Here is a 15,707-nt window from a genome sequence, read left to right on the forward strand (position 1 = left end):
TCAGTTGTTCTACTAATAATTGAAGAAACACTGGTTACATATTTTCTGGGTTCTGGTTAGCTCATTTCCCTTCGCTGCTTAGGGCTATGATTTATAGGTGGCAAAGCCACTTGGGATAGTAAAGCCCCCAGGCCTTGTGGCAAACTGCTGAGATTTTCCAAGAAGAAAGGGACCGCTCGAACGTCTCAATCGGCTTTTCCTAAGTGAATGACACCCAGAGGAAACAGGTTTCCTATGTGTCTCCATCATTCACAGCCCCAAGAAGAAAGATGAGAGGAATCAAGAAAAAATTGCTATGCTGGGGGGAGTGGGGGGGGGGGGGTAGAGAGAAAGAGGGGAAAGGGGGGATGTTACATTCATTTCAAATACCTGACATTCTTGAGAGTCCTGGACCAGGTTTCCCAGAACTACAACTCCCAGCGGACACAGGTCCCCATCATCACTTTTTCCCTCCTTTTCTGTAAAAGCTCTTAATGGGTTGAGAAAAAATTGGTTTCAATAGCAACTGGTTTGAATGAGCCTGTTCCATAAGAGGAAGACCATACCAGATGTCATTTTTAAAAATAGCCTTCCTTCTATCGTGTTCTACTGGGCTATGGCCTTTCTGTGCAGCTTCTTTTCTTCCTAAGTGAATAAATCCTAAAAGTGTGTCCATAACCTCTGACTGCCGAAGGAGCTCTGTGCCTGCAACGGCGGTGCCCTCACAGCTGCCGGTCGCTCTGGGTCACAGGAGCGCGGGTCTGAGCTCAGGCACAATGCTAGACACTGTGTCAACACAGGGACTTAAGAAAGAAACCAGTTGTTTTCCATGTTCAGGAAAAAAAAACAACAACAATTTTTTAATGGTCTGTAATAGAAAACAGGAAAGAAAAAAAACCCAGCAAAGTAGTCCATTCTCGGGCCTTAGCACAGATCACCAGAGACCTCAGGAAATCTCTGTGGAATAAAAAAAAAGAGAAAAGAAAAGGCCAGCCAACTGAGAAAAGCAATGGCTATATTCAGAACTGGCTTTAGCAAAGGAGTCAGCAGCCAGCACATCAAGGCAGGCAGAGGGGTTGGAAGCTTAATAGTGAAAAAAAGGACCTGCAGGTGTGCCCTGAATGGAGGCTGCCACCCTGGGAAGCTGTAGACAGCTAACGAGAAGCAAGGCGTTCACTGGACTGGTTAGGAGAGCATATTGAGCTTTCCCTGGTTGGTCCTACGTTAGAAATGGGACAAAAATTAGGGGACCTGTCAGTTATTAATCAAGTTCCTGGCCATTTGGGGCCAATTGTTTCAGAAATGACTGGGTAGCTTTCTGGATTATTACTAAAGACTAGAGGCCCAGTGCATGGGAATTGTGCACTGGTAGGGGGCGTGGCCGCCTGTGGATCACCATTCATCTGGGTCAGCCGAACCATGCTTCCACTGTGGGAGCGCACTGACCACCAGGGGGCAGCTCCTGCATTGAGCATCTGTCCCCCTGGTGGTCAGTGTGCAACATAGCGATGGGTCAACTGGTCGTTCTGCAGTTCGGTCACAGGGCTTTTATTATATAGGATAGCAACCTGGCTTCCTCCAAATGTGACCTATAGCAGGCTGACTCCTGGGGCCTGCTATTATAAATAAGGGTCTGGTTTACTGGACAGGCTGCTGCAAGTTGTCGGCAGTGTTCTATTTTTACATATGGTCTGGCCATCGCCCATTTGAAAATTGTCTCTCATCTTTCCGACAAAGACAGATAGCTGTCTACAGGCAGCGAGGAGATTCCGGCATTTCTAGAGACCCGCTTTGGGAGACAGCTAAGCCCTATTGGCCACCTTGCCCAGAAGTACCTATGACGTCCCTGCTTTTGTGCGCACATCCCCAGGACCATGCCCCGAAAAGGCAAGGCAGGAAGGGAAGGCTAGTGGTATTGAGCAAATACCAACATTACAGCCCACCCACCTCCAAAGATTCTAATATAACAGAGTAGGGCACTTCCCGAATGGTTCTAATGTGCAGCCCGGTTGGCAGCTAGTGACCGAAACCTTTGAGCACTTCTGGGGGCACATCCTTAGCCACGAACGCAGGGCTGCAGCCATGGTCACTTCCTCAGGAAGCCTCCGATCTTTCAGTCTGGTAATGCTGGGCGTTAGAAATACAAAATCCAGAGGGAAACTAAACTCTGAGAGTAGCGAGTAGACAGTGTCAGAGAGTGTGAACCTGCCTGCACGACATGAAGATGCCGCATTTATTGAAACTGGGGCATAAGCAACAAATTCAAAACACTTCAAACCACCATGGAAGTGACAGAAAGACGACATGTGCTGGGCTTCATTTTTATTTCTTACCATTAAACTTTGTTTCCCCTTCTTTAAAATGCCATTTTGTCATAACATTATTTCTCACAGATTTCAGGTAATGAGTGTATGCATTAGTGTGTCTGTATGTGTTTCATCTAAGTTTGTACATTTATCAAGCACCTGACACAGAATTCAGAACAACAGGCCGTGGGGGCATATACTCTCAAAAGAATCATATATTTGCTCGACTTACCTGGTATCCATTTTTTATTTCCAGTTATTTCTAAATTTCAGATTTACCAATGTATCTGAATTTAATACAATACCACCCCCTGGTGGAAATCTATGGAAAAGAACCCATACTTGAATGTTTTCTCCACCATCCCAGCCCCTGCCCCAACCCCTCTCCCAGACACCTTCTTTCTTTCTCCCAGAATAATTTTTTCTTCAAACAAAGTCAGATGCCTATGGATGAGGACAGTGTGGGGTGTAAGGGAAGAGGGTGGGGTAGGAACCTAGTGGAGGGGAGCTATGGAGGGGAAAAAGAGGAACAATTGTAATAATCTGAACAATAAAGATTTGTTAAATAAAAAAAATAAATAAAAAGTCAGATGCAAAAGCTCAGTGAACAAAACAGCAAAAATAAAACCATACTGAGGGCTTTCTCTTTCCCACATTCTCATTGCCAACCCCACATCTCCCTCAGAGTAAAAATAGAATTCATCTCTACACATTCGCCATCTTCCCCTGAAATTAAAATCACCTCTGTTTCTCCCAAGCTTCCTTATCTCAACGAAGAGCATCTCCTTTGCCATTCACTCAAACCAAACCCTCCTGAGAACTCATAATACACATGAACAGATTAAAGGCTCTGAGCAGGCCCGCATCAAGAAACCAGTTAAATATATTTAATTCCCAAATTCATTTTATCATGAGGCACATCCCCCTCCTCCCCGGTACATTTTTTAAAAATCCTGTGAAAAGCTCTGGGTATATTTCATTCAGAACGATTGTTCCATCTTAATTAGCAAGTTAGCTCTTTGGCTGCACATGCTATTCAGTCTTCAGAAATGCTTGGGCACTGTCCACCATACAACAAGCCGGCTCTCAATTGCCTGTGGTGATGCAAAGTATGGACCTTAGGGAACTGAGCCCAGACAGCTATGCAATTGATGCCACCGTGTCTCCTATCAGGAATTCTTCTAGCAGGAGTCATTCATTAACTATAATAAACTTCTATCACGTGATCGTATGATGTTATTTACAAGGACTTTAATCTCATTCGACTACAACCAGTGAGCATCATGGGCAGCTCTATAACCGCCAGTGAGCTCAGTGATTTCCATGCCTTATCTCCTCCTGTGGATTTATGAGCCAAATATGTCGAAATCCCTACAGCTTCCAGCATCCATGCAAATTAGCATAGAAACACTAGGTCTAAAAGTCATCTTTTTTTTTTAATCAAAATCTTTATTTTTAGTAGAACTAGAGCTCTATGTTCCATGTGATTAGTAATAGATGTAAATCTAGTACCAGAATAGCACTAGATTAGATTAGCATAGTCCTAAACCTACTCATACACATTGTATCATTTTTAATGAACAGAAATTGTAGGTTGATCAATAGTCTCCTGGGCCATTTGCTGTCAATTCTTGGCACTTATATCTTTGGCTTGGGAGCGGGGGTCCTGAGGGCTTGAACACACTCGTTCAGCAGCCTGGCGGCCTCCAGAGCTGTCCCCCAGTGCATGGAGAAGCCCCCGCTCCCGTGGCCATAGTGGTGGACCACAGGCAGCCTCCGGCCGTCCTGGGCCAGGAGCTCCTTCTGCAGCCGAACCCCTGCTCTGTAGGGCCTCAAGCCCACCGTCTCCTTGATGTCCCAGGCTCCGTGGAGGGAGGGCTCCAGAGCACAGCATCGGGAAAGAATGTCTCTGCTAATTTCTGCATCTGGGGCCAAGTTCCAGTCTCCACTTTGCCTGCTTCCACCCAGGATTACGTTGGATACACCGGGGAAAATGTACGTCAGCCCACTCCCATCCCGGATAAAGTGCTTCACCCAGGGAGCCTGCACTTTAAGCAGCTGGCCCTTCACGGGGTAGATCTCCAAGTCTCCCACCAGCTGTCTGCTTCCAAGGCCTGTACAGTTGACCACGATGTCGAAGGACGGGTGAAGCTCCCACAGGTCCTCGATTCGCCGGGTGAGTGTCACGGCCCCGCTCTCTTTTACCCTGGGGAGATCGAGAGAGCGGGAGGTGAGCCTTGACAGCTTCCTGCTCAACCCTCCACAGGCAGTGATGGACAGGAACATGGACACAAACTCCTCAAGAGCTTCCATGGCCCACGCCAGCCGAATTCTAGCCACCAATTGCTTCATACCTGGGGATTCCAAGAGTGGAACCCAAATAAAAACCTATTTCAAAAATTCAAAGCCAAGTAAATTATATACAGGGCGGGGGCAAAAGTAGGCTTACAATTGTTCATATGGAAAGTAACACAATACTTATTAAATAATAATACATGGATAAACTCTGTTTCAAGTACTCACAGATACAAATTCTGTCCTTTGTCCTTTTTGTATTTATTATTATTATTATTATTGATTTCGAAGAAGAAGGGAGAAAGAGAGAGAGAGAAACATCAACGATGCTAGAGAATCATTGATGGCTTCCTCCTGCACACCCACTACTGGGGATCAAACCCACAACCTGGGCATATGCCCTGACCAGAATGGAGCCATGACGCTCAACCCTTGAGGCATGTTAGCCAGGCTGTCCTTTCTATGTGCAATAGAGTTTCTATATCATTCTAGATGCCAAATAAATACCAAATTAATCTGGGTATGTGAAATCCCCACATATTTCTTGTTTGTGTCCTTTATTTAGCACCTAAAGTAACTGCCTTGGACATTTTTGTCTTGCATGTTCCTTTGTATCCCTAATTGGATGGCTGGGACAGGGCTGGCACACTCCCTCTTATGTCTACCACAGGGATGCTAGCAAGAGAGGGCTAATATTTAGACATTCTGTTCTGTGTTCCAACCATCCCAATTAGAACTCAAAATTATCCTCAGAGACATAAGAGAATTTACCAGCCTTGGAATTTGAGCACATTAGCTATACCCACTGCACTTGTTTTCTCAGCTATAACCTAGAGACAAGAGTGCTGAGCTCTCATGGTTTTCTTTATGACAATTATGTAAGAATGCAACAAATGTAAATGTCCTTCTTTTCCATTTCAAGGGTACCTTGTTGGCTGAGCTACTGATGAAAGCTCATCATCCTCCCGGGAACTTCTTAAATTATCACAGAGCACAGGGTGTTGGAAAGCCTGTCAGGCTTGCTGTGCTGGGTCCCTCCCAACCCTCATGCCTCACAAGAAAACTTACTGAGTGTGCCCAGGGATCAGTCATCCTTGTGCAGTTGTAATGTGTCCACAGTGTGATACTCAGTCATTACTCTAGAGCCATGGCCCATGCATTAAGTAGGAGGAAACTGTACCTGGAAGCTAGATGCTAAACTAGGTAATCAGGTACCTACCTGGCTGCCTTACAATCATATGAAGTAGTTATTCTGGAGGTTTTGAGTGACATGGCTGGGGGTATAAGAAGCTTGGTGACTTTGTTCTTGGAGCTTCCTGCAACTGTCCTCACCCTGGGCAGGGAGGATACCATTGCCCCAACCACCCAGGAGGAAATGGGGGGAAGAGTGGGAGGATTCAAGAAGCTGTGCTCACTAAATAGCCCCAGCCCAAGTCCTCTGATCATCACCCTAAAATCCAAGTGTCCATTTTCATTAAGCCTAGAATCCAGGCTGCGTGAGAGAGGAATCCTAATGGGAACAGGAAGTCCTGAAAACCAAGCCAGAATGCAAGTTGAAGGTATCCGAGGCTAACCTTGGTGAGAAAGGAATTACCTAATTTATTGTAGATAAGCCCTCAGTGTTAGAGTTCTTATTTATAACAAAAGAAAACAATGAAGCTATTTTCTTTATCACCAATGAGAAAAATACTCAAAAATAATTTATAATAAGCATAGGATTCTCCCATTCAAAGAACGAGAGTAAATCATCTAATTTTATATAACTGGAAGCATGTTTTCCAAACTCCATTGCACAGGCCAGGAGACCAAGATACTATTTCAATAAGTTTGTTTTACTGGTGTGTGGTGGTGGTGGTGGTGGTGGAGGTGGTGGAAGTGGTGGTGGGTGGTGGTGGTGGTGGTGGTGGAGGTGGTGGTGGTGGTGGCGAACCAACTTGTGTATCAAGATGCACACTACAAGTTACAGTAGATGGACATGTTATTCATTAAAAAGCATGGTGTGATTTGCTCCTGTGACTCAAGCACTGTCTTCAAATTGTTTTCAAAGCCTCGGCCATCTGTGATCAACAAAACACTGTGCAAGAGCTCTGAGGGACCACGGAGAATTTTCAGTATATATTTAATGAGTAACTAAGAAGTTGCTTATGGCTATGACAGATGAAGGAAGCAGCAAAGAGCCATGTACACTGACCTTTTCTCCAGCCATGGGAGGTAGGCAGAACCTTCCAGTTTCAGCGTTGTAAAAGCATGACCAAACACATGTTGGGGGAATTTCTTCAGCTCAGCCTCTGTCATCTTTCGAAATCCCAGAACCACATCAGCCCAGAATGGCACTTCAGTAGGAATGCTCCGATATACCTGCCAACTGAAGTATATTAGGAGAATAAATTTCCTGAAATTTTGTGAAATAACACATCTCTTGTGAGCCCCATATGACATTCTCTAAAGCAATGAAAAAAAATCACACTTTCTGCACATGAGCAAAAGATTTATTCTTCCATTCTCTTTGGTTCGGATACCTCAGCAGGTATCCAAAATGTTCATGAGTGAAAGGAATAAGACATTCAAAAGGTAGTGTGTCTTTTAAAGATTGAATTTAATTCTTTTTTTTCCCCAAAAAAGCTCTTGCCCAGATTTTCTTACTTATTTATGACTATGAGTATTAGAGGAAAGGTTTTTCTGTTTTGCATAATGCTTGACATAAATTATAAGCAAACCATCAAAAGTTTAAAGGTTGGCCTCATTCCTGAACAAAATATCTAAATTGGAATGAGCAATGGTGAGAGTCCAGGAGGCTGGGGAGCAAATTATGACCTAAGTTGTAGGTCATCCGACAAACTCTTGATAAAAAAATAATCCGATTTGTCCGGAGAAGTCCTGTTACCATGAAGTCATGGTTGGGGTGAATGAGGCTGAAGTGATATTGATTGATAACAAGAAGCCTGTAATAATCCTACCAATAGCTGTGAGGCATATGTTGAATTTACAAGTGTTTTCATCAATATGAATAAATGTTGTAAATCATGGCTGCTCTAAAATAGCCAGGAAAATAATTTGAATGCTGTACATGGTTGCTAATGATGTAATTCACAACTAAGTAGTTTGCTTCGGGGCTTGTGCTGCAAGCTCTCTCTGGGCTAGACTGCCCTCTTCCGTAGCTTCACCATCATCTGTTGCCCGAACACTCAGCAGGCTACATCTCCAGCCCTTTCTCTCTCAGGAGTTCCCAAACCAGATCCACACCCCCCATGTTTCCTACTTCCCACTGAATGTCTACCTCATATCTCACACAATGACCACACAACATACACACACACACACACACACACATTTCCCCTACTCCTTTCCCCAATCTTATCCAACTCAGAAAGTAGAATTCCATTCACACAAGTGTTAATGCCAGAAATCCAAAAATCACCCTTTACTCTCTCAACCCCTGCATGCCATCAACTACCAGATCCCGTCAAATCTCTTAAGCCCTGGCCTGGTGACTCAGTTGGTTGGATGTCATCCCGTACATCAAAAGACTGGGTTCAATTCCCAGTCAGGGCACATACCCAGGTAAGTTAGGGGTTAGATCTCTGGTCAGGGTGGCTACAGGTGGCAACTGATGGATGTTCCTCTCTCACGTTGATGTTTCTTTTTCTTTCTCTCTCTCTTCCTTCCTCTCTCAGGTGGGAATTAAAATAAAAATAATAGCTGGTCTGGCTCAATGAATAGAGTGTCGGCCTGAGAAATGACAGGTCCCAGGTTTGATTCCAATCAGGGGCACATGCCTGGATTGTGGGCTCAATCCCAACTGTGGGGCATATAGGAGGCAGCCGATCCACAATTCTCTCTCATCGTGGATGTTTCTATCTCTCTCCCCCTCTTCCTTCCTCTCTGAAATCAATAAAAATATTTTTAGCCGAGACTGGTTTGGCTCAGTGGATAGAGCATCGGTTTGCGGACTGAAAGGTCCTGGGTTCGATTCCGGTCAAGGGCATTTACCTTGTTTGCAGGCACATCCCCAGTAGGGGTGGTTCAAGAGGCAGCTGATCAATGATTCTCTCTCATCGATGTTTCTAACTCTCTATCCATTTCTCTTCCTCTCTGTAAAAAATCAATAAAATAAAAAAATAATAAAATAAAAAAGATGGATCCTATCTTCTAAAAAAAAACAAAAAAACAAAAAACCCACAACTATTAAATATATATATATATATATATATATATATATATATATAATAATAAATCTCCTCTTAAGCATTTCTTAATTCATCTACTCTTTATCCCCACCATCAACAGCTAATCTATCCTACCATCATCTTGCATTCCACAAATCTGTCTTCCACACTACAGACAGAATATTTTTGAAATGTAAATATGATCAGTTACTTCTCTGTGTAAAATCCTTCAATGGCTTCCCATTACATTGAAATTTTTCAACCCCTCCAACACACCACAGTCACCCCAGACTCAGGTCTATGCATGTGCTCTTCTCTCTCCCCAGAATGCTGCCTCCTCTGTCCTTGACCCTGTCTCTGCCTCCTTCACCTCTACACATCACCAGTCTAACCTACCCCCATCTGGATGGTCTGCACTGAAACATCATTTTTTCCTGGTGGCTTCTCATAAAATCCCAGAGCAAGTTCATTCTCCAGATAACTGCTTTCGTAACTGGCGTCTCATTTGTTACTCATTAAATTTAGGACATTATCCACATGCCATAAGCTGCCTGAGGTCAGGACCATGTCTGTCCTTCTTAAAAGTTCACTCCATACATGTTTATTGAGCATCTACTATATGCCAAGCAGTCTGTATTACATTGCTCAGTTTTATATCCCTGATACCTAGGATAGTACCTGACACTGATGAATGCTGAAAACTTGTTCTGAAGGAATGAACAGATTAATAAAGTGACATACATAAGCCAAAGATGCACAGGACATTGTGCCCTGGTCTTGGCTTGTGTCGTCCAAATCCTTTTTGGAAGCAAGTAGGATAAAAATAATTCATGTGAGGGGAAATAAAGAGCTCTCTTTTAGAATAGCTTAAAGTGCCTTCTTAATAATAACCTCAGCGGTGGCAAAGTCTTACTCTTGAAAGGATAAATTGTGGACACAGCTGTTTTTTTAAAAATTATGTAGAGCCAAAGTTTGTGACTTAGACTAGACCACATTGGTTTTGACAAAAATGAAGGGTGGTCATCTATTAATGAGAACCATGTTCCTACATGGCTCATCCTCTGGTTTTGAAGACAGTGATAGAACCGTCTATCTTCGGAAGGTAGAGAAGCAAAAGTTGCTACTTTGGACAAAGACTTTGAGCAATTAGTGATGTCAACATATTTTGGTATTAGTGATGGTGAGGAAGGGCAAGAGAAGTAAAAGGATAGAAATCTGCCCGATGCAGGGATGTTCCCCAGCAAAAAAAAAAAAAAAAAAAAAAAAATAGTCAGCAGACATCTCAAAAGAGGAGAGAGGACAGGGTTTTTTTTTTGTTTGTTTGTTTGTTTTTGTTTGGGGGAGTTGTTTGTTTTGCTTTAGAAATAGCACAAAGGGTGCAGTGGATTTAAGAATTTAGCAAAAGGCAAACATCCCTCTGCTCTTTCAAAGGACATGACTGTGTTATAACCCAGATAACATATAGGTTATGTCATTAAGTTAAAAGTGATATAATTATTAGTGACCCCTATTTAAAACCATATAGAAAGACATTACAACATTTTAAGTGCAAGTTTGTGTTAGCAATGTTACATAGGATTTATTTTTAAACTCTTTTGTTCAATTGTGCATCTCCTGAAGTCAGATATGAAGAATCAATAGGAGTAGGCTAACCATTTCAGAAATATTTTTTTCCTAAGTGGCATGTCACAAGGTAACATTGGTGACCTACAAAATTTACATTTTTGGAATGTAGCATTTTCCAAGGACACGAAATATATAAGGTATCCCTATGTTTTAGGTCTCTGCTCCTATTTGAGTGTCATGCCTGTTTGCTTTCCATCAGCCACATATCCTCACATAACCCACCTCACTGCTTACCTGACATACTTTTGCGGCCATAGTTGAAAATCACTGCATAACCTCCAAGGAAACTCAAAACAGTATTTGTTGAGAAACTGTAATGGATGTTCATTATTAAAAAGTCTAACACCATAATTTGCCTTTCTTGAGTTCTTTGGAGTAAAGCCTAAAATGTTCTTCCAGCCGAAACCTGTTTGGCTCAGTGGATAGAGCGTTGGTCTGTGTACTGAAGGGTCCCAGGTTCGATTCCGTCAGAGGCATGTGCCTTGGTTGCCGGCACATCCCTGGTGGGGGGGTGTTCAGGAGGCAGCTGATTGACGATTCTCTCTCATCGATGTTTTTAGCTCTCTGTCCCTCTCTCTTCCTTTCAGTAAAAAAATCAATAAAATATATTTTAAAAAATAAAAATAAAATAAAATGTTCTTCTAAATCCTCCCACATCCAGGTCAGCATTCTGCACACAGCAGACACTCGATAATAATATATATTGAATTCTCAAGTCTGTTTAGATCATTGTAAATTCTGAAATAACCTCAGCTCTCCTCTCTTACCCAGACACCAGGTGAACAGCAGCCTCCCGGGCGTCTGCAGAATTGGCAATTGCCCATAGGTGGTCAAAGGTCTCTCTAAACCACTGCTTCTGCTTGTGGGTGGGTGTGTCTACAATCAGGGAGAGAAGCAAGTGGAACAGAAAGGAAAATTATAATGACTCTGCTTCAGATAAGCTCCTTCTAGACACTGGGGGTTGGGGAGGGGGGAATAAAGAGGCGAAGAGGAATGTATTTAGGTCAAGTACCACACGGTGGAGGATTTATCAGCAACCAGAATTCTGAATGTGGACGCATGCTGTCAGCACCTGTTTGTATAATGATAATCAACAAAGGGGGAACCTGACAGTGAGGGGGAAACCTGGTAGGTGAGCCAGCTGGCAGGTGGTCTCGGGCAGAGGTCTTGAAGGGTTGGTCTGTAACCAACCTGAGCAGAAGTCAGTTCACGGCGAGGCATCCAGCTGGCCATGCAGTTACAACAAGAGGAGAAAGAGTCCAGGGCCACTTTCCTGGGCACGGAAAACTCGGTGGGTGACGAAGGGAGACCTGGGAGGCCCAGGTCAGCCAGGACAGGGACGGGAACGCACACCAATGGGAAGCTGGAGAGCTCACCCTCCAGCCACAAGGAAACACGCCCTGCACTGTGAAGGTGACGCCTCAGAAAGAGCTCCCTGAAGCTCCCACCAGGCTGTCATGACCTCTTGCGCCACCCCATGAGCCACGGCCCCCTTAGAGTAGCAGTCCAAGGTCAGCAGGGGCATGCAGGACCGCACCAGGCACCAGCTCTCTGTCAGAGTCCTGTGGACCAGCGCTCCCTATTCCCCAGGCAGCCCTGCCAAAGCCCAGGAGATGAGGCCGGGACACAGCTTCTAGAAGGGAGTCAGGCCTGTCCGGGAGGAAATAAGAGTCAGGATGCAGTCCCCAAATAAGTGTCCAACACAGGTACAGATAAATCTAACTGTGGGTAAAGTATTTGGCCCTCTGGTTCCTGTGGAAGATTTGTAGGGGGGAGTCAGGGCCAGGCCAGGGAGCAGTGGTTCTGAGGGGCTGCAGTGGGGGCAGCACAGAGGAGATGAGGGAACTGAGGCACAAAGGATGCTGGTCAGCTTTGTTTGGAGAGATGTCCCTGTGGTTCACAGTAGGGTGAGCATGCCCCTGGAGTCACCCTGCTCCCCGGACAAACCCCCAGGCCAATGAGATTGTTTCAGAAGCAGGGTTTCAAAACTTGTTAGGAGTGGACCTGTGCTATCTTTAAACATGTGCCCATTGTGTACTCAGCACTGTAGTCCAAGACTGAGGACTATGCCATCGGGGTAGAAATCGGGAAGAAATAAATAATAAACTCCAAAGAAAAATAAATTAGTTTATACCCAACAATCTAGGCCACTGTATGGGGCTGTCTTGAAATTCATTCCCTGTTCCCACCCAAAACCTGAGATCCACATGAAATCATCCCAAAAGAACTGCTCTACCCAGTTCAACAGCGAATAGAGCAAGCCTGGTGACCAAGTTCATGTTCTAGTGCTGCTAAAAAGAACCAGTAGCCCGAGCAGCAGTAATGACAGTAGCAACGCAGTACGATATATAGCACTCGCTGTGTCCCAGGCACTGTTCTAAGTGCTTTACGTATATTAATCCATTGAATTTTCACATGACCCTGTAAGGCCAGTATGGTCCCCATGTGGTGCTGACACTCATGAGCACAGAAGATATTTACCACTGAGCCTCGTCGGGGCACTTGTGGGAAGCAACCAATCGATGAGTCTCTCTCACATCAATATTTCTCTCTATGTGTCTCTCTCACATTTATGTTTCTCTCTGGGTGTCTCTCCCCCTCCCTTCCACTCTCTCTAAAAAATAAAAAATCAATGGGGGGGAAAAAAACAAAAACAAAAAAAACATGTCCTCAGGTGAGGATTAACAAGCAAAAACAAACACAAACTCAGACTTAATGCATCTTTCAGCCTGAACACACACTGACTGGTTGCTCTATTCTGGCTTAGAAATGAGGATCTCGGTCCCATGACACACAGGCAGTTTCTGACTTGAGGGTCATTACTGGAATCCGTGGAAGACTTAGAGTTGCTCATTGTGGTAGTCCTTAGTGATGTTCACCAAGTACCCTGCCTGTCCATCTCTGAGCCTTATAGAATGTACTTCCTGGCCTCCTATCAGGGGTGAGAGCATGTGAGTGGTGCTGGCCCTTGAGCTGTCATCACAAGTGATTAAAGTCACTTGGCAGAGCCTTTAACTGTGGAGGTGAGACCCCTCTCCACCAGAGCTCTCACCCAATACCCCCACGCACAGATACCGATGACATTCAAACAGCAGCTGCTCCATCAGCTTAGGTCCCTGCAGATCCCTTGCTGATGCTCAACAAACATATACCACGAGCAAGAAATAAACCCTTGCTTCTTAAACTGCTAACGTTTGGAGGTTACTCTCCTCGTACAGCTTAACTGAGCTTTTGCTAACAGCTGAGCCAATAAGATGTTAAAAGCTCACGTGACACTCACATGCATCATCATTCTACCTGACATCTACCATGACAGACAGAGGAACAAAGATGCCTCTCACCTGGGTAAACATGGGGAATGAGGATTCCAGCTGCCACATCGCTTGTTGTCTCCGGACTGAACTTGTCTGAAATGACTGTGATGGAGCATCCCGGGACCAGTTTGGAAATGCACAGAGCGGTGGAGAGCCCCATCACCCCTGCCCCCACCACAGCAACCCGGACTGGATCCATGGGCCTGCGAGGAAAGAAGGTGTGAGCTCCAAATCTCATTTGAGGGATTAGTCCATCCAGTACAAAGTTTGGCCTGAGGTCCAAAGCCTCTCACAGTAAGACCTTTCCTGCTGGCATTTCTTGTGGGTTAAGGAGAGCTCCCTGTAAGTTCTCTTCCCAGGAAGCACTGGGGCGTGGGCAGCAAGGGCTTGATGGGGTTTTAGACGTGAGCGCAAAACCATCCCGGAGCTGCCCTTGGAGCACACAACAGTGATGTATGTAGGTTTGCCTTTGAGGGGATATTTCTACTCATTCTGCCCCCTTTCCCAAACTACTTGCCCTCTGGGTAAAACCTAGGAGAGGTGAGTGAAGTAAGCAAGGTAGATGCAGCAGCAAATATAACATTTGACAGAAAGTTTGAACAACTGAACTCAGCGTCTCCTGTCTCCTCACCCCTTCCCTACCTCTCTCTGTCGCTGCTTTCCCAAGCTCCACACTCCCACCCTCACCCTATGCCGGAAACCCCGCCCTCTGAGAGCAGGCTTTTCTATAAGCTGGGGAGCAACCCATGGTCTCCTAGCCTGGACTCCCTCCTCTAGAAACCAAGCCATACGAATTCTGCATTAACTCCTCTGGGCGGGGAATAAGAGAGACCCACAGAGTATGTCTCATAAAGAGGGCTCTTTCCGAGAGCCCGTATGGGAATACAGAAGCCTGGGCTGGGCGGGCCCCTGAGACCAGCACTCGGTGTGGGACTGAGAGGGTTGATGAGGGCTCACCACCCTCCCACCCCCTCGCCACTGAGCCCTGCTCCACTGTAGCTTACCCATCTGTCGTGCCTTCCCTGCTTGTCTGTCCACTCTGTTTCTGCTCTCTGTCTCTGTAGGTCTCAGGCTCAAACTCCAGAGAGATAAAATACAATTGTTGATCATTGCCAGCCCTATCAGATAATGTTTAGCAGCAGACCAGCTCATTGGGCTGAGTCAACTTGTACATCTGCCCTTGGCACAAGGGCCCTTCTCTGTCTAATCAGCAGTAGCCAGAACACCGGGTCATGTGATATAAACCACGGCCATCTGCACGCACTGCACCTTCCTCGGGAGGGGGTGGGGCAGGTCCCTCTGCTGGGAGCAGGACCAGCTGGGTGGGGCCCAGCTGTCAGTAGGCTGTTCCGCCTCGGAGGCTGTCTGATACTGTAAAGTCCTCCCGTGGAGGTCTCTGTGAGTTATTTCTTGAGCTATCTTGGCCATTCGTTCATCTGATTGCTACACAACGGGCTGGCTCACTAAGAAAGATCAGGATTGCCAGGGCAGAGGGCGGAGCAGGGGAGGGTCCTGGGTAAGGAGCAGACCAACAGAGGGGCAAGCTTGAGGAGGGCAGTCCTGCACGCTGCCCCGGAGGTAGAAGAGAGCCACCTGTTCCCTTCCTGCCTCTCCTGCTTCCCTACAGCCTCCCTGCCCAGCAACTCTCCCAAAATGGTTCTCATAAGTTGAGAAGGAAAGTAATTGTGGCTGAGAATAACCAGCTGCCGGGGAGAGGAAATGTGACCCGGCAAGGTGGGTACAGCCTGGCCCAGCGACCTGTGAGTCAGGATCCCTGTCCCTTTAAGGCACACCCCAGGCTCCCTGCGTGTGTACAGCATGAGCCCTGAGCACCAGCAGGGGGGATCCCAGTACCTGTCTCTGCAAAGGCGGCCTGGAACCACAGAAGGCTCTGCCACCAGCACTTGTTTTCCCAGTGAGCGGCTGGTCCAGTGCCCGGAGACGAAGGGAAAGCAAAACTGCTTCCCATTGGGGACATGGCTAAGGACATTACCTCTAATCTGACTCTCCATTGGCCACCC

General features: G+C 45.7%; 1 protein-coding gene across 4 annotated transcripts; it reads right to left on the bottom strand.

Annotated features, from left to right (window-relative positions):
- Positions 1-3,135: 3,135 nt before the first annotated feature.
- DDO (D-aspartate oxidase) lies at positions 3,136-15,649 on the bottom strand. Of its 4 annotated transcripts, XM_084890648.1 has the most exons (6): positions 15,541-15,633; positions 14,691-14,764; positions 13,714-13,889; positions 11,140-11,248; positions 6,772-6,945; positions 3,136-4,491 (listed from the first exon to the last, which is right to left on the bottom strand). In XM_084890648.1, the coding sequence occupies exons 3-6, from the start codon at positions 13,883-13,885 to the stop codon at positions 3,924-3,926; spliced, it is 1,023 nt and encodes a 340-aa protein (XP_084746774.1). In that variant the 5' UTR covers positions 13,886-13,889; positions 14,691-14,764; positions 15,541-15,633; the 3' UTR covers positions 3,136-3,923. The 4 variants fall into 4 exon arrangements, with proteins under 4 accessions (XP_084746774.1, XP_084746771.1, XP_084746772.1 ...); XM_084890645.1 differs by lacking the exon at positions 14,691-14,764 and having other exon boundaries at positions 15,541-15,649; XM_084890646.1 differs by lacking the exons at positions 11,140-11,248; positions 15,541-15,633 and having other exon boundaries at positions 14,691-15,478.
- Between the last annotated feature and the right edge of the window lie 58 nt (positions 15,650-15,707).

The sequence above is a fragment of the Pipistrellus hanaki genome (assembly GCF_964339955.1).
Source record: "Pipistrellus hanaki genome assembly, chromosome: 7".
Lineage (NCBI taxonomy): Eukaryota > Metazoa > Chordata > Mammalia > Chiroptera > Vespertilionidae > Pipistrellus > Pipistrellus hanaki.

What these genes read in the sequence shown, in the direction of transcription:
- DDO (XM_084890645.1), bottom strand. Translation starts at nt 13,885, where the DNA reads ATGGATCCAGTCCGGGTTGCTGTGGTGGGGGCAGGGGTGATGGGGCTC. An exon ending in CATTCCCCATGTTTACCCAG is followed by an intron (nt 11,249 to 13,713) that starts GTGAGAGGCATC and finishes CCCTGATTGTAG; the next exon opens with ACACACCCACCCACAAGCAG. An exon ending in GCTGTTCACCTGGTGTCTGG is followed by an intron (nt 6,946 to 11,139) that starts GTAAGAGAGGAG and finishes AATATACTTCAG; the next exon opens with TTGGCAGGTATATCGGAGCA.